The 26,770-nt window shown below is 37.1% G+C and overlaps 1 protein-coding gene across 13 annotated transcripts in view; it reads left to right on the top strand.

The window, feature by feature from the left end:
* Positions 1–26,770, top strand: part of larp (La related protein) — a 73,229-nt gene that overhangs the window by 6,845 nt on the left and 39,614 nt on the right. For 4 of the 13 annotated variants that reach the window (XM_053766649.2, XM_053766648.2, XM_053766650.2 and 1 more), the window contains exons 2-3: positions 12,987–13,104; positions 14,029–14,102. In XM_053766649.2, the coding sequence (XP_053622624.1) occupies positions 12,987–13,104; positions 14,029–14,102 (192 nt within the window). Of the gene's footprint in view, positions 1–12,986; positions 13,105–14,028; positions 14,103–15,576; positions 15,880–15,916; positions 16,051–26,770 lie in introns of those variants that run through there. The other 9 variants (XM_053766658.2, XM_053766657.2, XM_053766651.2 and 6 more) reach the window with 7 other exon arrangements.

Below are 26,770 nucleotides of genomic sequence, written 5' to 3'. Positions count from 1 at the left end.
GGTACGGCCACGTCTTGCGTTAACCAGCTAATTGCGATGTCCGTTTCCGTCTAGTCCTGGCAGAAGGGGCAAACCTAAATGCTTGCCTTGATGTCGTCAAGAATAATAATCTTATAACTAAGAATAACGAAAATCGTGATCGAAGTGAAGGAGAAAGAGTAGGAAAGCGGATTCCGAACTAAACTGTTCGGAAGTTCCTTCGTCGGGAGCCGATCCTGTGCACTATATGGTCTTGCATATCATAATAATGTATTTTTGTCCAAACTAAACATGTATACAAAATTTTACCCGAATATACATTGACCTTCATACATATTCCAAGTTAAATAAAAGATTGCAAAAATTCCTGCCTTTGCATGGCTTACTTTGTCGATGCATATGAATTAACATGAACGATTATGTGATAGATCTTCGAAGCAAATTATGAATTCGTCAATATGTAAATTCTCCACATTGAATAATGAGTTTTCAACTAAACCGTTCAGTTAGCAGAAATATTCCCAAGGTCTTGGTCATAGAACAAATTAACACGAGAACAAAAGTTAATAATATACATGTTTATAATATCTACTTTGGGATCGGGTCATGTTGTCTTTCTATCCGTCCAGCTGATTTTCATGAGTTTTCAGCACCATATTTCGAATGCTGCCAAACAAGTTTGATCCTTCAGAAAAGCCCATGCCGCACAACGCAATGCTCTAATTATTCCTGTCATCTGAGCGTTGTTGCCTTCGCAGCCCTTGAGCGTCGGAACGTCGGGCCCGCTCCTATATTTCATCACTGAAGACAACACGCCAGCATTTCTTGGTTTTGCCCCTTCTTCCTAACTCACTATCAGGGCTCAGTTACCCAAAATGAGGCTTGGTTGGCCTCCAACATAATCGCACGCCGCAGTCGTTACCAACTCAGCTGCAGCTCCTGCAGGTCCATTTCCACATTGTCGCTCCAGCGGTATCTGGGACGGTGGACCCAGATTGGTTCTCTTCACTGCTCGGTCTTCCTCCATCTTTACCAAGTGGCCGAGCCAGCGCAGTCGCTGTTTCTAGGACTCGCCAATAATATTAAGCAACTAGGTCCAGGGGGGCTTACCATCATCTCTTAACGCGACCGAAACTGATCTGCATTGCAAATTCGTGCCATCGAGTTAATTTTTAGTATGAATGCGATTCATTTTAGTTTACTAAATAGAACTGCGCTGCATTTAAATCGTTCCGTAAAAGATGACGGTAGGCCTGCGGCTCAGCCAAATGCTTATTTATCTGTGCCCTCCTTATTTTAATATCTTGCTCCCTCGCTCGTAATGAGTGTTAAAACACTAATTTTAGACAGAAGCCCTGACCGTATGACGTCGGAGTTATGTATGCCAAGCTTCATTCATGTGATGTAATGTTACGGATTAACAGAGTTGACGAAGCGGTGGTCAAGTGGTCCGCCCGCCCGTAATCGAAAGGTCCCATGTTCGAATCATCAATTTTCGTAGACCACCATTTGCATCGTAAGAAGGAAAATATAGGAAACCTTCCTTATCATTGTGTTATATCTAAAATTGGTGTCAAATTTTATTTTCTAGCGTCTTATTGTCAAGCAGTCGTACACACACTCATCAGCCCTTTAAAGACGTAAAATATATGGGATTTGACTCAGCTCTCTCTCTTTCTCACATCTTCGCGTGTTCCCATGGAAATTCCCCTGTTCCCGTTCCCCTGTCCCCATTCCCCTGTCCCCCTTCCCCTGTCCCCCTTCCCCTGTCCCCCTTCCCCTGTCCCCCAATTCCCATATCGCGTGGTCGTCAGAAGTTAATCATAAAATTTTGAAGATATTACTACGATTGATATGATTTTACAATCGGCCGCTCGCCTGGCGTTAATCCACTTTGGGAATGCTACTTTTGCCTATCAGGTATTCGGATATGGAATGATCCTATTCTAGGACGGGACCACACGCCACAATTTTGAGTAAAGTCTAACGGACTATAGCGCGAACTTTCTTATCAGCTGACCTCGGCCTCGTCAAAGGTGAAAGGTCGTGACCTTTGCAAAGGAAATCTTCCTAAATCATTGATCTCAATTCCTGATTCATGACACTTTTTCTGGAGACTTAAAATGTGCAATGCGTCTAATAGAATAATTAAATTTTTAGTCAAAGTCATAGTGTTTATTCAATCACTAGCGGCCCGTCTCGGCTTCGCTCGGGTATAAATATAATAAATTATTCACCTAAACCTTCTTCAGGAATCAAACTATCTATTGGTGGGAACAACATGAAAATGCGTGCAATAGTTCTTAATTTTTTGTCGCGAACAGACCGTCCTGTTACTGATTAAACACGGATCTCTGTCGCGTTTGTCTGTCTGCGATAAAATCAATAACTACTGCACGGATTTTCATGAGGTTTTCGCCAATATTTAGTGTGATTCCTGAGGAGGGTTTAGGTGTTTAATTTATTATGTTTTTACCCGTGCGAAGCCGGGACAAGCCTTTAGTGTATATAAATGTTGTGTATATAGCTTGTCCTTCTTTCAAGTCATAACCAAGAAGTAGACAAAATCATAGCTTTGGCTAACGATGAGGCCATAACATAATTATTAATATTATACTAGCTGCGCCCCGGGGCTTCCCCCGTGGTAATTTTGAGATACAAAGTACCTTATGTGTTATTCCAAGTTATATTCTACCCGTGTTGTGTATATATTTTTTGACGTCAATAAGTGATGTACGAGGTGTGTTCAAAAAGTAAGGTGACTTTGTATTTTTAAGAAAAAATATTTATTTATTTATCAATATTTATGTTGTCCCCTTCAAAGTAATCCCCCTCAGATACAATACACTTATGCCAACGGTTTTTCCAATCGTCAAAGCACTTCTCATAAGCACTTTTCGGTATAGCCTTGAGCTCTTCCAGCGATTCAGTCTTTATCTCTTCAATCGTTGCAAATCTCCGTCCTTTCATAGGTCTCTTTAGTTTTGGGAACAAGAAAAAGTCACATGGGGCCAAATCCGGTGAATATGGTGGCTGAGGCATGATTGTGGTGTTGTTTTTGGCCAAAAAATCTCTCACAAGCAAAGATGAGTGAGCAGGGGCATTATCGTGATGCAAAAGCCATGAATTGTTTTTCCACAATTCTGGACGAATTGTGGAAAAACAATTCATGGCACGAGCCAAGCGATATACCAACATCCTCAGCAACTTCTCTGATAGTGATTCGACGATTTTCTAGAACAATTTTCTTCACTGCTTGAACGTTTTCATCAGTTGTTGACGTGCTTGGGCGTCCAGAGCGAGGCTCGTCATTGGCATCTTCCCGGCCATCTTGGAAGAGTTTGTACCACTTGTAAACATTTTTTTTACTCAGAACAGTTTCACCGTATGCCACTGTCAACATTTTAAGTGTTTCGGAGCACTTTATTTTATTTTTTACACAAAATTTGATGCAAATCCTTTGATCCATATTTTTCGATAGCAAGAAATCGCCGAGCACGCAAAACACTTATAACCTTTACGCCTCTCCCAACTAAACAAAAAATGCTATACACTTGAAACTTGGTACAGATGTTCGGGAAGAGTGTACCAACATAACAAAATAAAAAAATTGATAATCGAAAGTACGTTGCCCGCCAAATTTGAAAAGTCACCTTACTTTTTGAACACACCTCGTATATCATCCTAAATTGAATAAAGAATTTTGAATTTGAATTCGTGTGCCTATAACAATCCGTCCAGTAGGTCTTGCGTGAAAGAGTAACAAATAGACGTGTACACATCGTCACAAACTTTCGCATTTATAATATTAGTAGATTAGTATTTTTTGTTATAATTGCTGGATGCTATGGTTTTTCTATGAAATGCAATACGCATGTCATATTATTGACTCAATGCATTTCCGGTTCCAGAAACCAATATTTTCGATTCGAACACAGGTTCAATTATAGGATCTGTACTCAGCATACAACTCAATCAATTTCACTCACCCCCGTATCGCCGCCGCATACGTGCATTCAGTTTACCTCGTCATGCAGTTGTCTGTACCAGATCGATACCACATCGTACGTGAGCACGTGACCTTTTCAGGTAATACGTTACATCAGATTTAGTCTATATGATTGATAATTGTCAGTCTGGACATCTGCAAAGTTCATACCATACCAGATTGTTTTAAAGAAATTAGCTATGGAGAGAGAGTCAGTGGAGGGAACTATATTAACAAGAGCCTCGCACTTAATTAAATGTAAAGGCTTTCTTTTTGACATGTTTTGTTATATATAGCTGTAGTCTATTGGTTAAGACCGTCGTATCTATGATCGAAACGTCCCAGGTTGGAAGCTTACGTCGACACGGTGAACGTTGTAAGGAAACCTGCAACTCTATCTAGTCGACGATTTTTTAGTTAAGTGTGTTAATGTATCATTGTGTTTTTCACACAAGTTTATCTCCCAATTTTAGGACTTGAAGAGGTTGATTTAGAAAAGTAGTTTATGTTTAGCTTAATACGTACCAAAGATCTAAATCGGTTCAGCGGTAAAGACGTTCAGGCGTAACATATGGACAGAAAAACAGGCTTTTTCCATTCTTCTAATATTATAAATCCGAAATTTGTGAGGATTTATGTGTTCCGAAATTCCCACGGGAGCGAAGCCCCGTGGCGCAACTAGTTATATTAATTGAAGTATGGATTAACAACACAAACTATGTTCCCTGACAGACGTAGAAATCACCCAAAAATAGTGAAAAAGCCGTAGGTAACCCGTCCGAAAATAGATGTTAAACCGAGTCGGCGACACGCCAGCGATTTGGCGGTTGGCCAGAGCTGGACCTCTTTTCTTTGTCTACCTGCTCAGTAGGAGACGTCGAGGGGCACAGGAAAGATAATGTGTTTGTCTTAATAAAAGTGTTCCGTTTCACCCTTTGCGTACGGCATTCTAAAAAGCTGAAAAAAGCACAAAGAATATGAAAAATTGACAGTAAATCGGCCCCCAGTATATCGGCCCCTATAAAAAAAATTGTCACTCAAACACGTCTGCTGCTATGTCGTCACATTGTGTAATTTAAACACTATTTTAAGCACATTGTTCTCGGACAACGCTGTAAATTAGCTATTAAACGTATGTACAGCCTGAATTTCACAAGACGATGCATTTCTTGTTTCCTGAATTTTGAATGAATGAAAGATTATTTATTCATGTAACCAATATTCATATATTTTAGTACACTTATCCTATGTTAGTAGAAAATTATAATTTTACTAGGGTCTTGCACCGAATTCGCTCGGTTAAAATTATAATAAACTAGCTTTATCCCGCGGCTTCGCCCGCGTGAATTTCATAGTATGATCTCAAAAAATATGAAGAATATATGTTTACCATTATCAGCTTTTTATTTTGAAATTTGTATTAAGTTCCATACAATCTTTCATCCCCCCTTTTGAAGGGGTTGAGGGTTAATTTTCAGAAAATTGTGAAACACGTAATCATTAATTTGTTGTAAACAACCACAATCCAAATTTTAAAGTTACTAACTGCCTCGGTGTGGAACTTTCATATAAAAGTTTTTCACCTCCTTCAGGGCAGATTTTCCAAAAATCCTCTCTTAGTGCTCACCTACACTCCCTAGGGAACTTACATGCCAAATTTCAGCTTCTTACGCCCAATAGTTTCGGCTGTACGTTGTCTGTCAGTCACTCAGTAACGGATGAGTTTTATATATATTGATGATTAAATTGATTACCTTCCTGAAAAAAATAAAAAAAAAACGCATCAAAACCCGTTGCCTAGTTTTAAAGATCGCTTTGCGATTTGTTGGTCGGTTGCTCACGTGGACGAAGCCGCGGGCAGAAGCTGGTGTTTAATGATTTGGGATTATATAATGGTAGTATAGTAACATACTTACACGTCTGATTAGGCAGGCCTTGAGCGCGTCTTGCTGATAACGTGAACAATCAATCATGACTTTCGTTGCAAGTTGAGTTTGTGAAGATATGAATTTTTTGAAAGCCTTTGTCTTCCATATCCATCTCTCTCTCTCTCTCTCTCTCTCTCTCTCTCTCTGTCTCATCCTTGCACCATCGTACATTTATTTCACAACTGCAAATCAAATCATTAATTCAGAAATCAGGAAATTTATTCAAAATTAAATAATATTTACCAAAGTTAGAATCTACTGCGATATTCATAATGTTTTTCAAGAATAATTTAATAGTGCCTGTTTCAGCGCTTGCCGATACTCTTATATGTAACTAGTGGACTGTCCCGGCTTCGCTCGAGTAAAACCATAATAAATTATACACAAACATTATTCAGGTATCACACATGTATTAAAAACAGCAGCATAAAAATCCGTTGCGTAGTTTTAAAGATCTAAGCATACGTAAGGACATACATAGACAGCGGGAAGCCACTTTGTTTTATACTATGTAGTGAAGTGATACCAAACAGATTGCATTAAAATTGTTTCACAAGTCTTGTATCGGGTTAACTTTTTATTTACTGTACTGTGCTTTCAAATTGTAAAGTATTTTAAAATATAATAATGAGATCATTCTAGAATCGAGCGGGAATTAACCCACGCCCCTGTCTATCAGGGATAGTGCTCTTAACCACTGAGCTATCGAGACCATGAAAGCTTGCAAAGTATTTTATTCATCATCCATAAGATAACTACTTATTGTGTCGCAGTTTTTTTTTTATTTTCTGGTTCATTTATGGGATGTAAGGCACGCAAAATGTCTTAAAATTTTAATCGCCCGTCCCAGTAATATTCTCATATTGTCAACTATTAAAATTCTGAATTTCGTGAAATAATAATCTCGTTCTGTTATCCAAGGTTGTAAATGGCCGTTTAGCATTAAAAAAAAACTGATTGTGTAATCAGCTGCGACATTTGTATATTTCTAATTTATTATCGAAGGAATAAGGAAGATATTGTTTCCCTATTGTTTGTGTAAAGCACATTATAATATTGCATATTGGTCGAGGCACACGGTTGTGTGACCTAACAAGTTCGTTAAGCCCGTGTCACTGCAGTGTTATTTACACAGCTACTAACTTGCCGTGGGATAGGTTAAAATAAACAATTTTGATTCTAAGCATATTTAGTTATTATCAAATTCTTACTAGGCTTCCAGAATAATATGTGAATCAAACCCAGACTTTTCCGAAAATTCCAGTACAAACCCATTTGAGTTTTCGTCGAAACTTTTTCTAGAGAATTTCGGTAAAAACTGAGCATACAACCATCTATGTCGAGGGTATTTAATATGCCAAGAAGATAGGTCTTACCGACCTCAAAAATATTTTTTGACTCAATTATATACTCTTATGTATGTACTTCACCGTAGTGATATAGATAGAGCAGTGATATTTCGCAATGATATTATTGCCTTGTGTATGTTATACCAAAAAGTTAGTTTTGAACTTTATAATTATAAAACACCTATTGATATTCCACTAAAAACCCCATTTGAAAAACAGACCAAGTCCTCAAATATTATATTCGGAAGATCGTCTTGGTTCATAGTTTACAAACTTTTAAAGGATCTCAAAAGCTAATCTATAGTCCTATAATTCAATTAAAAGTCTAATTTCTAAATGAACAATCTCTATAAAGGATATGCATCATAACCAGTAGATAAAGTCAACGACCTGCGCAATATTGGGGGGCAAAAAGTAGCGGCCATCTTGCTTTTTTATTGATATAGTTGGAACTTGAATCTCGAATGAATTGTTGCGTAGCTATAAGAACAGCGGTTCTTGCAGACTAAACCGAACAGTATACTGTGCTTAATATATTTTTTTATATAGCGTGGCATAATTTATTAATATATTTTTTTTTATTTCTCGTATCGTACATAATTTTTTTATAATGAAACAAGTTGATAAAAGGGTAGTGATGGCGCCAGTGTGCGGCTATATAGGGCCTTATACGATAAGCTGAGTTTTGATTACTCAATATAATCCATACTAATATTATAAGTGCGGACTTCTGTCTGTCTGTTCCGTTTTCACGGCTAAACCGTTGGACCAATTTTTGAATTCTCAAAAATAGGCAACTTTTTTTTCAAAATAACTATAAAGTTTGTATGAAAATCCTGTCTGTTCCTATTCGTAGAGAAATTCACGCGGGCGAAGCCGCGGGCAAAATCTAGTTCTGTATAATTAGCGAATTATCCGCCTGTTTAGTGGCCATAATGTCTGAAATACGCAAAAAGTGCGCTGTGTAAGTTTTAAAATGCTTTTTGTTAAATAGACTTTCCGTAAAAAAACTTTTGTCCCACATTGTATTTGTAGCATCTAATAGCTAATCTATCTTTTTACAAGTGCATTAGAAATATATGACCAGATGTTGCCCCGGTCTTCCAATGGTGAAAGGATTTTTGAAATCGGTTCGGTAGTTGCGGAGGTTATCCTCCTCAAACATACAAAAATCACACAAACGCTTACCTCTTTATAATAATAGCATAGATCATTTAGTGTGGTAGCGCCCTAGAATAGGACTACTATATTTCCACGGATATCGTATCAGGCGACTAAGGGACACTTAGCCTAGGCAGGTGATAGGCAACATAGTGTTCTTCTAGATGGGTTGACTTCAGTCAGGCGGCCGGTTGAATCTGCAAAATTTCCGAAATCATTTATTTCACTATTAATCTTTTATATTATATTATATTATTGGTTTTGTATGGATTATTGTTTACTTTAATCAAATCTGGCATCCGACCCGGTCCTAAGATCATCCTCTTTTGAAACCTAAGCATCAAATTGTGGAAGGGGATGAAAATAACCGAAGCACAAAATGGCTGCTCCATCCAATCGACTTGCGATCTCAAAATCATTCAAATAATATATGATGGCTCGATGATATCATCAAGAATAGAAAAAGCGCTTACTGCGCCTCCAACCATATTAAATTCATAAAAAAGTTAAATCTTACAAGTAAGTTTTGTCTCGTTCTGTCGATGTCAAAAATTAATAGTGACAAAATATACTTAGCTTTAAAGCCTTTAAATGAAAATTATCTGGGAATCAAAAATGGATTTTTTCTATACTCATCTGAGCGTTTTCCCGGATTCTTCCTCAGAAGACGTTGAGCGTCGGAGCCCAGGGTCCGCATCATTGACAAGTCTATAAATTACAAAAAATGAGATTTAACAAATAACATAAGTGTAACACTAGTTATTGACCAGACATAATGTTGCAACCCTTTGTGGTTTTATATATCTGCTGCCTATTCGAAAAGTTCAGCCTTTTCGTTAATTTGCTTAGAATTTAAAATGCCAAATGCGAGTTGAATTAGTGCATTAAGGGTTCCGTACCGGAGTTCCCTCGTTGGGAATATAATAATGCAAAAATTAGTATTGCATAGTGTGTGCAAAAATTTCAGCTCAATCTGTTAAAGCAGATATCCTGCTTCAAAATTGAGTTACAAAATTCCACCTGTATAGTCACAACAGCACATCAACCTACCCAAATTCATTGAAAACTCGCCGCTATTACCGCGCCATAGAACTAGGTAAATGTATTAACCTATTTAAATACTATTAATTTCATTGTATGACGTGTTATTATTATCATGATTATGTTATAAATATGATTTTGTAAAATATTTTACCAATTCGACATTGACATCTAATCACAATTTCTAGTTTATAATTTAGTGCATGCAGGTGTTTTGGATGTTATGACTGTTAATCTGTATGTGTCTATATAAATAAATAAATAGACTTTCATGCAGGGTAACTTGATATGCCGTTGACTGTACATACATACATTGCAAGTTAAATAAAGTTAAATAGCGCTTGTAAAAAGGTTATTCAACGAAATGGCACGATAAGAAAAACATCTGACTACTGCAGTAGAAATTAACCGATATGACATTTCGCAGGAAAGTAGTCTGATATTTAATCTGTCAAACAAAATTATACCTTAAAATGTGTTGTATAAAGAAAATTTCACTCTGGCAAGGAACCCTTAAGTAAATAAAAGTGTACTTTAAGTTGTTACCATAAAGTTCATTTTGTTGGTAAGACGCGTTTATTGGTAAGTGATAGATTGCGCGTGCGATTGTCGTGTGGTACAAGTGATGAAAAGTCTGTTTTAAATGGTATGATTTGAAACATTTAATGCCTATGGTAATGATTTGAAACATTTCTAATGACACAATCAATTGTACATATCTGGTTGGTCCAAGAGGAAAACGTGAATTAAACGCATAACCTACGTTCCATCGAATCATCATGGGTATGCACGTATGATATGACTCCGTGCCCGACTAATCCCGTCTAGAAAATTACATTTAGCAAAAGAGGAGCTCGATGAAGCAGTGCAATTCTATCTTTTTGCTCACGTTGCCGTAATTCCAGTCGTTAAAACCCACAAATCCGCACTTGAATCGCGTGGACGATTTTAGCCTATTCTCGCTATCCACCCGTGGGGAAGATTAAATGGCTGATGATGATGATGAACCCAAAAATTAGTGAAAATCCTTGATCGTAAGTAGCGCCTACACATATGGTACTCGCTTTATTATTTTCTTTTAAAATTAGTCCATCCACCCGACCTTGTAATCAGCACAAGCCGCTAATTTCATTCATTATGCGACATTTTGACGATATTATCATAACTCGATAACTGGAGCGGTTACTAAGGCATAAAAACTATTGGTATCGATACTATGCTACTTAATTTATTTTAAGTTTTTGACGATTTCTGATTACATTGGACATATAACACGAAAAGTCTTGATTGTGTAGTTCGATAAGTAATTCGAAGATACGCTATTGTCGATCGGTTTTCGGTATTTTATAGTAAAGTGGGCGAAAAAGATTTTAATCTTTGTTTTGTTGACTTTGTTTAGGGTTGCTAATATATAAATATTGAATGTATAAAAATAAGCTAAAGCTAAAAATAAAAAGCTAATATATAAAAATTGCTAATGTATACATTTATATTTTAGCATATTTTTTGCAGGAGTGTCGGTTGGCGTGAAAACTTTCTAAGTAATATCAAATTTGGATTAAGATGGACTGAAAACATGTAAACAATAATTCGTAAATTCAAAGTTATTTTATTTGACGGTTTATTGGACATATACAATGTTTTTTAAAATTATAGATAATATATATATATATATATATATAATATATATAATATATATAATATATATATATATATATATATATATATATATATATATAATATATATATATAATATATATATATATATATATATATATATATATATATATATATATATATATATATATATATATATATATATATATATATATATATATATATATATATATATATATATATATATATATATATATATATATATATATATATATATATATATATATATATATATATATATATATACACACACATATATATAGTTGGGTCATCAATAAATAGTAATAAAAAAAACGTTTTGTATTTCATTATCGAATCGCTAAACCTCGTAACTTGTACCACACGCAGTTTTTTCGGTGTCATAAACTGGTTCTCTATCAGATCTGGCGAATTCGAAATGAGCAAAAGTAATACACTTTAAAGCGTTTCTTTGTACTCAAATCTAATTAATGATGTGGCGTGTGGTTGCGCCCTAGAATAGGACCACACAAATGGAGCAACACATCCTCCTGTGGATTTCGTACGAGATTAAGCACCAATACCATTCCCAAGGAGGGTTGACAATAGGGTGGCGGTCGGTTGTAAAATCATAGCTTAATTATCAAAATTTTAAGGTTATTTTTACGCCGACCCTGGACTTTGCGACGTCACAGCCGCAAGCGCAATCGTGTGTAAATGGGTGATAAGGGAAAGTACTACAATTCAATTAAAAATGGTATTCAGATTGCGTGTTAAATAGGTATCAATGCTTTGCGAAAGTAGCCCATTTGCCTGTCTCTTACGCTTTGAGGCTAAACCACTTGTGATGAAATTCAACCCTTATTTGGTGTAATGGGGAGTTGAAGTGATTAGTATATATTTCACCATACAAGAATCACTTCCGAGGGTTTTTAATAGGTTGCGGTGACCACTTCCCATCAGGTGTTTGCTTGCTCAGTAGACTCGGTGAATCTATGGTCGAAGGAGGAAACAAACTCGCGTGTAGGTATTGTAAATATTGTAATAGGAAACATACGATTAATCGATTAAATTGAAATCGTTTGGCGATAATTATTCTAGGGAAAATACATATTGCCTTTTATACAGGCAAACAGTTCGACGTACATTGCTGGTTTTTCCTTGTACTAAAAAAAGGATCACATTATCACTACACAATGTACCTTCATTCGCTTCACGTTGTCAGCTTCACACTATGACGCGAATGTGTGAACATTGCGTAGATAGTATGAGTGCTTATATTTACCGCAATGAAAAACCAACAATGTGTACCGGATCCGCTGAAATTTGGCTTAACTGTTCGACGACAGTGTGGAGCCGGCATAACATTTGTCAGCTGTTCGACTGTTGTGTCTTGTGGCCGCCATTTTGTGGTTTCTCAAAATGAAAGGTCTATTTTGTGACGTAACAAGATCAATGATAAAAAGAACGATTAAAACTCCGGTCAAGTGCGAGTCGTACTCGGGGTTTGAATATTCCGCAAAATTAGTTTTTTTTTGTTATGTGCTAATATTTACGGTTTTCGGATATTTTTCTCTGTTTTGTAACGTGTTGGGAATTTCATAATTGTAGGTTAAAATAAAGTAAATGAAGAAAGTATCCAATAGGTTTTTATTCCCTCGTGAATCGTAAAATATATCGAAGTTTGAGCATTTTTATTTCGAAACTGGATCTTTACACATTAGGTACATTAGTATTAGGTCATATCTTGTGATTACGTTGACTTAGTTTTATTAAGTCCTAACATGTAAACAATCTTCACAGTTGAATTACGTTCATAAATAAAATATTTAAAACATTTAAGGAAAACCATTTATAAACCACGAATTTAAAAGAAAGAAATAAAAGCAATGTTTCCTTGTCTAGGTGCGAGGTGGCAGCACGGGCGCTCCGCCCCCGGCCCCGCCATCGGTTGTCGAGCTGGAGAAGCGGTCGCCGTTGCAGCCGCAACAGCAGGGCAGGGCGCAGCCTCCGCCGCAGCCAGGTTAGAAGCCCAACAGTCTTCATCTGTCTATAATACCGATAATAATACCGAGTGCGAAGTATGGTTTTGCATTTTACTATTCACTCTCTCTCTCAAATGGGCAAAGTGCGGGTTTGCATTCCATTTCTCACCATCGAATCGAAAAGTGAGATGCAGCGAACCAATCACATTGCAGTGTGGTTGTCGTTGCGTCACAGTGGTGCAGTGTGATTGGTTCGCTGCGTCTCACTCTCATGGTGAGGAGTGAAATGCTAATCCGCACTTCGCCCACTGAGCGTGTTACCATTTATTTCCTCACCTCGAATCTACTGAAAAAATTGCGGAACCTGGGCTCCAACGTTCGAGGAAGAAACCGGGAAATCGCTGATGAGAGACAAAGGTCCATGTTTTAAACATTCATCAGTGGTCAGTTTCGCTGATGACGTGAAAATTTTTATCTGCAGTAGATCTTGCTATAGTTACAGGATGTTGAAGCTTAATGTGAGATTCTTTCATTTTTCATGACATGAAGCTTCAAAGTGTTCCATTATTACTTTTGCGAGGAATTTTTTCCTTTGGACTTCAATTGTCAACAAAAAAAATATTAATCAAAATATAATTATATACTTATTAGTATATAATTATATTTTGATTATATTATAGTCATTTTTCATAGACTTGCTTTAGTGCATCCTTCTCTCAGATTTTTTTCAACATTTTTATACGTATTAACTTTTTAGTTTCTTTCTTTGTATACTTACTTAATGTATGGTTGGTGTAATTTACCGTCAAATTAAGTCTAATATTTACTTAATATGTCGTTATCTTCTAAACCAATAAAATAAAAATTAGCCCGAGAGACAAGAAAGAGAGGTCAAGCAACTTCACGTAAGTGAAGGCACAGCATGACAAATCTTTGTACTTATAGGTTGTTTTTGCCAACAGAGCCGGCGCCTGCGCCGCCCGTGCCGAAGCCAGCCGTCGTGAAGGCGCCCAAAAATCCCAAGATCAACCAAAAAGTGAGTGTCTTCCCTCAAACTTCGCTTTGACAGTTTGTCAAACAAAACATCATAAAATTTGAAATGTTTCGTTGTTTATGAATAGGGACAGTAGTATAAACAACATATCTATAGTATAAAGTCCGCTAGTTTTCCAATCAGTCGGTAAAACAGTCTTAGCAATAGACAAAAGAAAAAATAAACAGTTTTGAAAATGGTCTTTCTCATATCGGCAATAGTAGACTCCCGTACTTAGCACGAACATCTTTTATTCAGAGAGAGTATTAATCACAAAAATTACGCACAGAACTAATGTCTAGCTATGCCGCTTCCAACTGGCTCTGGCAGAAGGGACAAAGCCCAAGTGTTGGCTTGATGTCGTCAAGGATGGATACGCGTGACAATGGTCTGACAACTAGGGATGCCGGCGACCGTGCGAAGCGAAGGTGAAAAAGTAGGAAAGTGGACCTTCGGCGTCGGATTGGTGGCGTCAGTATCAGTACATCATCAGATGGCCATATTAACCATATCATCATCGTCTCCCTTCTGCTCACTGCTGAGCATATGCCTCTCTTCTTTAATTCTCTGTCTCTCTCTTTTATAAATTTACCTATTTGATGAGGAAAAAATCCTTATTTTTCATGCAATAGGATATCGATATGTTCATAAAGAGCTCGAACATTTAAACAAAACTATAATTGCTTTGTTGTTCGATTTTATTTTCTGTGACATAGGTTGTTGAGATAATAAAGAAGTTTGAATTGAATGAATGCTGAACGCTATGCAAGTATTGATGATATAATTCCAGTTTTGCTGAATAAAAACCTTGGGCGACGACGTCGAGTTCGCGAATTTATTCATCGGACACGCGTCCACCGGCGTGAGTAGGGACGCGACGCTAATCGATAACATTTCACCGTCGCGTTTGCTCGATGACAAAAAAATATCGATGAGATGTAAATTAGTCGCTGACACACGCGAAACACGATCATAAAATTGCAACCGCTTTTTTTTCAAATAGTCATAACACTTTACACTGCTTTATAATTACAGTTAAATATGTATTAAAAAATTAGATCTAATGCGGCATAAACCATGATTTTAGCAATAACGCGTAGCGTCTGCTCAATGGAAGAAATATCGATAACATTTTCACAAAAATTGCAAATCAACAGCTCTGTTATTACATAATGCACTATGATTTTAGCAATACTTTCTTACGTTGCATAGTGATAAAGGTGGTATATTATCTGATAAACTGAATACACATTAGCCTTTATAAATTGTACAGCAATGGTCTCAAAACTGAACTTATTACCGACTTAATACAGTACACCTATTGTTTCGAAGTTGGTAAACAACCTTTCAACTTAACAAGGTCTACGAATAACAGTAATGGCAAATTGCATCTCGAATTACTTACAAAGTTCACGAATCAGATTCATTCGTATTGGACAGCCTTTTAGCGTTCACCGTTGGGTGTGTGTCACATCACTACAGCAGTCGCTAGCTCAGTGGCGTCGCAGACGGTCGCGCGTGAGCCCGCGTATTTTAAATTTCGAATATTGAAATTCCATTTTCAAAATAGTGGTCAAAATTCGTTTGTTCCCCTGTGCTGGACTCTATGGTAGTCGTTTGTTTTTAATCGTGGATAATCAAATAGTGTTGTGAATATCAAGGAGCGCCATACATTGCATACGTAAACATTGTTTTAAAATACAAAAATACTGCGTACTTCTGCCGAGTGCTGTGTAATATTTATCGGAATGTGCTGTTTTTATGTGCAACATTCGTTACGGTGACACAAATTACTTTGTGAATTTTCACGGGTTCGCATAACAATAACAATCGGTTTTTTTTTAATTACATATCCTGTTGCTATAGAGATAAAGAATCCGTTAGGGCCAGTATTTTTCTCTGGTAGCATGGCTTTTTGGACCTAATTGATGTCCCTACGCGCATGGCAACAGTATGTATATTTTTGTTTTCAATTAACAAGACTTATTAGACCATTCCAGGAATCTGTGATCGAAACAATCGAATCTTTGATGTACTTATTGCAATGATTACATAATGTAGTACTTTTTAGCGTACTTTCCGAAATTTCTATCCACGATAAGGTTATCGTAATCTATAAGCGACTATTAGAATTAAGCTTACATGTATATATGAAGAAGGATATATATTTTTTAATAGATTTAGTCAGATTACGAATCAAAAGTACCCTAGATAGAGTCTTAAGTCCAATCTGCATCAATAAATGGACTTCTGTGCAATTTTTTTTCTATATGTCCATTTATATTATTTTGAAAAATGTACATAAAAAGCAGCTCGTCCCGGCTTCGTTCGGGTAAATATTTATGTATAAATTAGACACCTAAACCTTATTCAGAAATCACACTATCTATTTGTGAAAATCGTAAAAAAATCCGTCCGGTAGTTTTTGAGTTTATCGCGTTCATACAGACAGACAGACGTGACAGTGTTACTTCTCGTCTTCATTATTTTTTTATTGAAATTAATAAATCAATATCTTTGCGCAACAATAGCTTTAAGAAATGTTTTGTTTCCCTCTTCTTGATTGGCTCCTTGGATCCTAAAGTGTCTATGTATACACATACTAGATGTTGCCCGGGGCTTCGTTCCCGTGGGAATTTTGAGATAAAGCCTATAGCAATCTTGGATGATGTACCTTTCTAACGGTGAAAGAATTTTTGAAATCCATTCGGTAGTTTCGGAGATTACCCACCTCAAACATACCAACTCACAAACGCTTACCTCTTTATAATAATAGTATAGATAGATAGACATATGCGTGAACAAATAAAATGCAATATTATAAAGACAAAAACATGGACACAACAACATGGAACTCTTCAAAAAGGGCGTGAAAATATACATTTAGGACACGTAACGCGCGTGTTGCTGGTGTTGCAGGCGTCCATAGGCTGCGGTGACCACTTACCATCAGGTGGGCCGCGTGCCCGTTTGCCTGTCGCTGAATAGTATAAAAAACATTGCGAAGAAAATTGAATGTAGAAGAATAATTGATGATTAAAAAGCAAGGGCACTACCTACCCTTTCTCGGAACATTCGTCGTATAAGATTTTTCTTCTTTTAAAAACTGCACTTTTTGTTGTGGTTGAAACGTTTGATATACTTACTTACTATGCTAACTGTTACCACAGATTAGATAGATATTTTTTTTGTTAATTGCCAACATTAGTGATAACGTTTTCTTGTTTATCACATAGATTCCGTTCAAAGCCACATCTGGAAAACTTTGGAACTTATTAATGATGTTTAATGAAATTATTCATTGTAATTATTAAAAATTTCTTATCTGAGCGCATTCCCATTTTTTTTCCTTAGCTATAAAGCTAAATGTATAATATATATAGTATCGTACTATATTTTAAACGCTATTTTGAAATAATTAAAAACTATTTTTTCGGGAGAAAAAGGGGGCAAAATTTCATAAAACGGTTGCATTAAATTATATTTAAAACTTCGCTCCCGTGGGAATTTTGAGATAAAATATAGCCTATAGCAATCTTGGATAATGTACCTTTCTAATGGTGAAAGAATTTTTGAAATCGGTTCAGTCGTTTCGAAGATTACCCGCCTCAAACATACAAACGCCGGGAAACTTCTAAGTCTATCATAATTTATCAAGATATATTTTTTTTTTTATTTCGCCAAGAAACAAAAATGTGGCTGTTTGACAATCACGCAAAATCCACCGGACCGATTTAGATGTATGGTATATACTCGGGTAGAATACATATAACCTGGACCTGTACGTACTTAGGCTAATTTTTATCCCGAAAAGCCCACGGGAGCGAAGTCCGCTGCTCCGGCAGCAAGTCACTCGAAATCAAGTCGTTCGATGATTAATTTCGAGTATTTTTGAAGGCTGATCATAGGATAAACAACCTTTAATTGAGACCAAGCGGGCTGTTTATAACAATCGCTCTAAATCCGTCCTGGCATGTTATCAAATAGTTTATATTGATACTAGGACCGAGCAGATTGTTACAAAATTATCAATAACTAACTGCGCCCCGGGGCTTAGCTCCCGTGGGAATTTCGGGATGAAAAGTACCGTTTATAAGGATAATAGTTAGTACGATTGCTTTGGGCTTCGCCCGCGTGATTTTCCACGGGAGAAGTTATTTTTCCGAAATAAAAGGTAGACATGTTGTTCTCCATACTTTTAACTATATGTATGCAAAATTTCAAGAAGATTGGTTGAGTAGATAGAGCGTGAAGAGGTAACAAACAAATAAACTTGCTTTCGCATTTACAATATTAGTTGGGATAGGGCCTTAAGGTCGTCAAATAATCATCAAAAAAAAATTCTACACATTACTTTTTGTCACGCGTTGAATCCAGTAAACTCTTTCTGACGACATAAAAAGCTGAATTGTTTTCAGCTCATTAAATATTTACAAAACTGATAGACGCACAAATGTAGCGTAGAAGCAGCAATACAATTTCTCTTCAGCGAGACCTTGCTTTGGTAAAATTAATTACATCACGCGTATGTAACAACAATGATGTTCTAAAATAGCCTCAAACATTACAGTCATGATGACGATGTAGCCTTAAACTGGATTATTTTGCACAATTCTTTAGGGTTCCGTACCAAAAGGGGTTAAACGGGCCCCTAAAAATTGATGATCTTGGTGGCCTAATGGTCATCGTGTCGGACTGCTACACTGGAGGTCCCGGGTTCGAATCCCGGTCAGGTCAACATGGAAAGTGATCTTTTTCAGATTGATCTAGGTCTTGAATGTTTATCTATATATGTATATGTTATAGAATATGGTATCGTTGAGTTAGTTTCCCATAACACAAGTTTCGAACTTACTTTTGGGTTAACTAAATCTGTTTGATTTGTCCCTATATATTTATTTATTATTATTTATTACTAAGTCTCCGCTGTCCGTCTGTCACCAGGCTGAATCTCGTGAAATGTACGTGTCAGTTGAAATTAGAGATGATATATTTCTGTGGCCGCTATAAAAGCAATTTCTACAGACAGATTAAAATAGATATTTTACGGGTTCCCATACAACATAAATATGTTATTGTTCATGTTTTTCTTGCCCTTTTATAGATATATACGGAAATCTTTGTTACCAAATCCGACTCGCACTTGGCCGGGTTTTTTTAATTAGCAGTATAGAAGTATTTACCGTAAACGCCTAGTGGAACAAACTTACAGGGCTCCGATGGTCAGGGGGCCCCGAACGACAGTTTCTCTCACTTTATTCTCAAAACATTCTTGTATTCACAAGGTCAAAATAGTTGTAGCAAATTATAGAGAAGGAATGCACGCTACCTAGGAGTGAGTACGCATCACTTGATCGATATACATATTTATTTATTCAAGTACACTTATGTCTGTGAAAATTGTTGAAAACAATTTTGTATAATTAGCTTTTTACATTCCGTAAAGACTCCAATCCAAAGTCTGATTTGCCCAAGGGCCCCCAGCATAATGCTGGGGGCCCTTGAGGGATACTATACGTGCACTTTACTAGTGCACGTATAGTTATAGTAAGAGACAAAGAAACATATATTATAGTAATTTATATTACGGTCGAAACGCTCTGAGAACCACCCATAGATTGTGCTCCTTGCGCAATATTGGTATAATGTCAGCGCGGTCGATTTTAAAACGAGAAAATCATGAACGAAACAACAAGATATAATTAAAAACGGATTAATCTCTAGTTAGTTGGCAACGATCATTTTTGCTCACCGACCTTCGTGGTAGCAAAGTCATAATTAGTTTATTATAGTATATGTAGTGACATTTCATTCACCATCTTCCCACACGAGGTAGGCTATACCAATCAGGAGCCAAATTAAAACATTGGCACACAATTAAAACAAGCCCGAAACATCGCCCGTTCAAAATTAAAAAAAAATCAAAATTCTTTATTCAATTTAGGATGATATACATCACTTATTGACGTCAAAAATTACTTAAACTAAGTCTACTGCCGGCTTCCAAAGCGCAGGTGAAGAAGAAGCGGCGCAACAAACTTCACCGCAGCCTTTTCTCCAAGAACGTCAATTAACAAATATAGGTCTTATACATATATTAAAAATTAGGAGGACGAAATTACATCATTATTAAAAATGTCAAAATTTGAATAAATAAATAAAATAAAAGTTGTATTTCCAATAAAATTATTGAAAATTGTCACACAAAATATATATATAAATAAAAAGCTAAATGTACAAAACGTACGTAATAATGTCATAAATCAGTTACATATGTTATTAGGATACTGCACCATGCTTGGGCCAAACATTATTGTCGTTCACATAATCATCAGACTTGTAATATGCCTTTTTACAAAGTACTTCTTTTATATAATTTCTAAATTTTTTGTCCGGCAAATCAAGAATCCATTTAGGCAATTTGTTATAAAAACGGATACAGTTCCCAACAAAAGACGTTCTAACTTTGGCCAACCGATGCCCGGGGACAGACAATTTATCTTTATTACGTAAGGCTCTATCAGTGTAATCACCAACTTTTTAAAATAAGTTTAAATTTTTCCGGACATGCATATAGCCGTGGCAGCCAATGTTTAGCCTCGGGTCATTAAACTATCGTTCTCCGCCTACCCCTATCTCACTTTATGTGTGGTCAGTACAGCATGTCAGTCTCTCCCACTTCTCCCTGTCTGATGTTAACCGATCTGTTATTTCCTTTTTACCCAAATCCTGCCGAACGCACTCCATTAATCTCTTCTTCGGTCTTCCTCTACTACTCTTCCCATTCAATTTCATATCCTATACCATTTTTATGGTATTCTTCCTTCTAGCCGCCATACAGGTCCCTTTTGATTGGACGACCACATATATTCACTTTAGCAGAATCGACTGACAAGACGAGAGCTGACAGCGCGCCGTCCGCTAATTTGTTGTCAAAGTAAAGTATGTCTACATGAGACGCTTTAAAGCTCAGTTTTCAATGAGCGTTATCTTGCCGGGGGGGAGCGGTCCAGTGTAGGTGTGCTTATGACCTTTATGTTGTCATGCAGTTCAGTATTATAGTAGTGCTGCTCAAACTTGTGCAATATACTACTTAAGGACGTAGAAAGGGACGTAAATATATAACCGGTACGCGAGACAAAGACACAAGTATTAATTATGTGAAAACAGGAATTGGTAAAGGGCAAGAAAATTTAATTATTATTTAAATATATGCGGACATATTTAAATCGTTCGTAAATAATATATGGTGATAGGAAGGTCGTATCTATCCAGTTCAGCTACCTAATGTAGCTTTGTGTGAAGCGGTGGTGGTTGAAACTTTACAATGAATATATACCAATCTGATCTATGTATAGATTTTTTTACAGACCGCCACTTACTTTACGCTTCCATGTTGGTCTGGGAGAGAATGCTCCAGTGGCTTCTCCCGCGCAAATTGTAAATGTCAATCAAGGGAAAGGGTTATAAACGGCTAACGTATTTAATATCGGCATTATTAATCTCAGATCCAACAATAATCTTGTCATACAGCTAAACGCGCCCCACGTGTTTTGATTCCCTGGCAAAACCTTCCCTGGGAATGTTATTGCCTATCAGCTGCCTAGGCTACGTGCCCCTTAAGCGCCTACGATATCCAAATTAGGATATTGAATGGTCCTATTTTAGGGCGGAACCACACGCCACTTTTTAGCTTTCCGTTTGAAAATTGTATCCATTTTCTAGAATTAGAACATGGCAATAAATTATTATTATTATTGTTTAACGACTTTTTAAAAAATAATGTGCTCGCTGGCCTTTGCGTGTGTATAATAAAATTGTGTAATTAATAACTCAATATCCCCGTCTTGCTCACGCGTGTTGCCCTCTCGCCCGCACGCGACCGTTAGGCCAAGTGCAAGCGTGCGACAAAAAATGCACTAACAAAATAAGAAGGCCCGTGGCAACATCTGGAACTACCAATAACAGATAGGCCGCATTGTTGTTTGCGGCGACAGTAGCGCCACGTCTGCGTGACTTATTTCGTGGCACGGAATCTAGCTGTAATTTTGAGTTTATTAACACTGGACTACAAAGATTTTTAATAATATCCTGCACGATTTACTGGTATTGAGTTGCAAACAAGCTCACTAGCGCCATCAAATTTTTTATCAATTTATTTTATTTACGAAAACTGAATCCCCGCTGATATTATGAAAGCTTTTTGTTACCTCTACGCTTTATCTACTCAAACAATCTTTGTGAAATTTCTCATAGTATGAGGAAGGACATAGGCTATGACGAACTCGGTGGCGCAGTGGTAAAGTGCTTGCCTCTGAACCGAGAGGTCCCGGGTTCGATTCCCTTCGATCTTTTTCTTATTGGCCCGGGTCTTGGATGTTTATCTATATGTATTTGTTATAAAATATAGTATCGTTGAGTTAGCATCCCATAACACAAGTTTCGAACTTACTTTGGGACTAGCTCAATCTGTGTGATTTGTCTTAATATATTTATATTTATTAATATTTATTTATATATAGGCTACTTTTTATTCTGGGAAAAAGCATATTTCCATATTAATCTTAAGTAATATTATAAATGCGAAGGGAAATTTGTTTAACTCTTCACACTCTATCAACTCAACCAATCTTCTTGAAATTTTGCATACATGCACTTTCAAGTATGGAGAAGGACATGGTCATCCCGGAAAAATAACTGTCACCGTGGTAAATTTACGCGTGTGAAGCCGTGGGCAAAAGCTAGTATCCCTATAATACGACGTAAGCGACTGCCCTCTATAAAGTAGCTTTCCACATAGAAGGTAATAAATAATGGTTTACTTTCCACATGGAATGTAATATATATATATATATATATATATATATATATATATATATATATACACATTATACACAAGAATAAATATATATATATTACACGAGCACACATCGATGATAATCGACTCTCTTACGTACAGTTAACAGCACATCAACCTACCCTAATTCTCACCATAAAACTCAGCTTCATTCAGGTTTACTTGATGTGCTGTTTATTGTACGTACGGACAGAGTGCAAAACAAGCCACGAAAAAATCGTACTTATCGACAATGATACTGCTAACCGTACTTTTTTCTTATCGAGTGTGATTTATTAGTTATTACCTAACGCTACTGACATTTTTTATTTAATTCGCCTCAATTAATCTGACGTGACGTTTACGGTCATCTACCGCCATCTAGAGGCGTGTGTGGATGTGTGTCAAGATAACTCCATATCATCCCGTGGATGTCGTGAACCTTGACAGATGATAGACAATACCAACCATTCCCAAATAGGGGGTGACGATAGACAGGTCGGCCGCTCGTAAAAGCACAGCCAAATTTAAAAAAAAATGGGTTATTTACGCTGACTCCGGTCTTCCCGGCAACATAGCCGAATGAAACCGGTGATGAGAGAGTCGAGAGCAATAGGAAACACGCGAGTGTGAGAGAGAGAAAGTGTTATCAAGGAGGTGAAACTTGATCGTAAAGGTTTATCAATTATCACATTCCAACGAGGTCCAGAGTTAACGTGGTCATGTTAGCAGGGTCCAAACTGTACTGTCGACCTCATATCAAATCATCCTGTATGTTTATGCCGCGACAATAGAGGCGAATTTTCAGTGGCTTGATGTGCCGTACACTATACAGTCAACAGCAGATCAAGTTACCCTAAACGAAGCTCTATCGCGCGGTAATAGCGGCCAGTTTGCAATGAACTTGGGTATGTTGATATGCTGTTGACTGTACAAGACAATGCAGTAAATGTTTCGCATCGCGACGAACAATGGCTGAGTGTACCACCGTGTAAACAGACCAGAAACAATCGATGCTATGTATTATTTCAAACAAGAACGAGCACTCGATTTATAAGTAAACTCTATAGGAAAGTCTGCGGTATCGAAGACAAAACTATAGACGGCTCGCGTGTCCACATGAAATAGAAGATTTCCATTCACACAACCTCCCGTTCATAACGGCAGATTGAGCCTATTAGTTAGTTTATTTGTTAGACGAATTAAAAAAACCCTGACTTACAAGTGTAATAATTTTCATTTCGCTAAACTTTTGAACGGCTGGACCGATTTTGATCAAATATATCTAAGAACCAACGCATAAAAATTACCTATTAAATAAAAAAAATCGGTTCACCCCTTGATGAGCTACGATGCCACGTACACAGACAGACAGACACACTTAGCGGTCAAACTTATAACATCCTTATTTTTGCGTCGGGGCTTAAAAACTGTGCACACAGTGAGGGATAAAACATATCCCTCCCTCTTGACCTACGGTCTATAAATGTGTTTTTTGAAAAATTCAATAAATTTTCTTCAGACAAATCGCGTTTCTTCCCCGCCCTGATTTATGAAGGCACATTCTTTTTAACCCCCGACGCAAAAAAGAGGGGTGTTATAAGTTTTACGTGTCTGTGTATCTGTGTAGCTCCCAAACGGATAAACCGATTTTCATTTAGTTTTATTTTGTGTCATAGATAATTTTATCCCGAGTGTTCTTAGCCATGTTTCATGAAAATGGGTTCAGCCGTTCAAAAGTTGTAGCGAAATGAGTATTGAAAGTGTTCTACAATTCTTCGAATCGTTAACTTTTTTCCCTGTTTACCTAATCGGACTCTAGGACTCCGTCCAGTTTGTTTTCCTCTCGATATGACGGAGCAAAGACCAAGAGAACTATCTATGACGGACTAATGAGGTTGAAAATTTCCATTAAAATTCCCGGATCCGACTAATCTCCCACAAAGTGGCACATTGGGCTGGGCACGTGATGATGTCAGCGCTCTGTCTCGTTTCTTCTCATGTATTTCTAATACTCTCTTGAGTGAAATAGAAGAACGACGTCTATTGCTTTCTCTGTATACGAAGCCAGGTCGGCTCTTTTAGGAAGCGAAGCACCACCATTGGTGTAGGGCAGTCTTCGCTCATGGTCCCAGGATTGCACAAGAACCCTTCACATGCCTTAAAGCCAGGCCATATTGCTAAGTTGCGCCGTGCCACTCTTTTTAGCTCCAATTGTCGTGCATTGATGTACGTCAGTGTCAAAATCTATCTAAACTCAATATAATATATCTGTTGTCCGTCGCACGACGCACAAATTGGTCCTGGCTCTTAACATTATAATTAGGACTCGTAAGAAAAAAAAAACAGAGTCTAGTTCATTCTCCACCTATCTCGGCTCTAATCGCTCGGGGTGATAATGTCATTCGTTATCGCACTTATCGTGTGTTTGCTGTTTTTAATTAGCTACCACAGTTACGTGGAATTGTTAAAGAACACTAGGCTACTAGGTGATACTTGGTCTTCGCCATTGATGCTTTTTTAGTAGCCTGTTGTGTCCCATTTCTGGATAAAGACCTCCCCTCTACTTCGTCATCCATCCCTGCCGTTGCGTAACTACTCCAGTTTTTATCCGTCGCATCAAAATTGTCCGACCATTTTTTTCTTGAGACTTACAAGTCTCATATTGAAGCGTATCGTATATTACGAATGTGAAAGTAAGTTTGTTACCAAAAAAAAAAGTACGTTTCCTGTAGGAAATTCAAGCGAGCCGTAGCAAAGGTACAAATTAACAAAATGCCATATTAGTGGCCGTGCCATGCCATTGACACCAGCCACGCTAGTGTCCTCTTATCGATGCATGGAAGGCCAGGATCCCGGCAGTGAGGACGTTCTTTCTTATCGAGCATGTTATTGCCAATAACTAAAGAAGATAAGAAATAAAATCTGACCCAGTGACAGACGGACGGACGGACGTATACCGAACTTGGCGGGTTCGAACTGAGGCCCTGTTCTCATGCAATCGAAATTCACTTTCTCTCCTCCATTTTTAGGGTTTAAAGTAAGTGTGTTCGCTCTTTCTACTCAACCAATCTTCTTGAAATTATGCATACACTAACTATATAGTTTGAATTATGGAGAAAGACACAGGGTACCTTTCAACCCGGAAGAACAATTGTTCCCGTGGGTATTTAACGCGGGCGAAGCCGCGGGAAAAAGCTAGTATTGGATAAAAATTACGAAGTATACTTCGATTACGCAGGAATCATGTCCGCGATAGTGTGGACCTGTCATACTAATGTGGTAGAATACGGCAAGTGACGCCTTTGACCTTTAGGTATCCGATAGCGGATCGGCTGACATTAAAAAAAATGTGCTATTAGACCACCTCATTAGTGGACATTGAATTCCGGACTGTCTCGTTTAGATCATTTTATACTAATTTTGAGAATATTTTTGAACGCACCGCGTTGATCTAAACTCTTTAAATAATTCAAATTCAAATTAAAATCATTTATTCAGAAATTAGACCTTCACAGGCACTTTTTCTCGTCAATCTTTATATTTATAGTCATTTCTCACAAGCTACAAACTACTAGCTACTATTCTTATCATTTACCAACATATTCCCTATAGTATTCAAGGCTTTAGAATCTAAAGCCTCGTGTACACTAGGGAACGTTTGACACGCAACATATCGCTCTTTCTTCACTTATTACCTTTAAGTGTTTGGTGTAAATCATCTTTTAATATAGTGGGAATGGGATCGCGTAAAAAAAAACTGATTTAAAAATAGTTGTTCATCTATCTTTTTCTTGATAAGCCGGCTAATAATAATAGGTATATTTTTTAGAGT

The sequence above is a fragment of the Plodia interpunctella genome, chromosome 29 (assembly GCF_027563975.2).
Source record: "Plodia interpunctella isolate USDA-ARS_2022_Savannah chromosome 29, ilPloInte3.2, whole genome shotgun sequence".
Lineage (NCBI taxonomy): Eukaryota > Metazoa > Arthropoda > Insecta > Lepidoptera > Pyralidae > Plodia > Plodia interpunctella.
The sequence above is the reverse complement of the archived record's forward strand: the minus strand, read 5'-3'. Positions and strand labels throughout refer to the sequence as shown.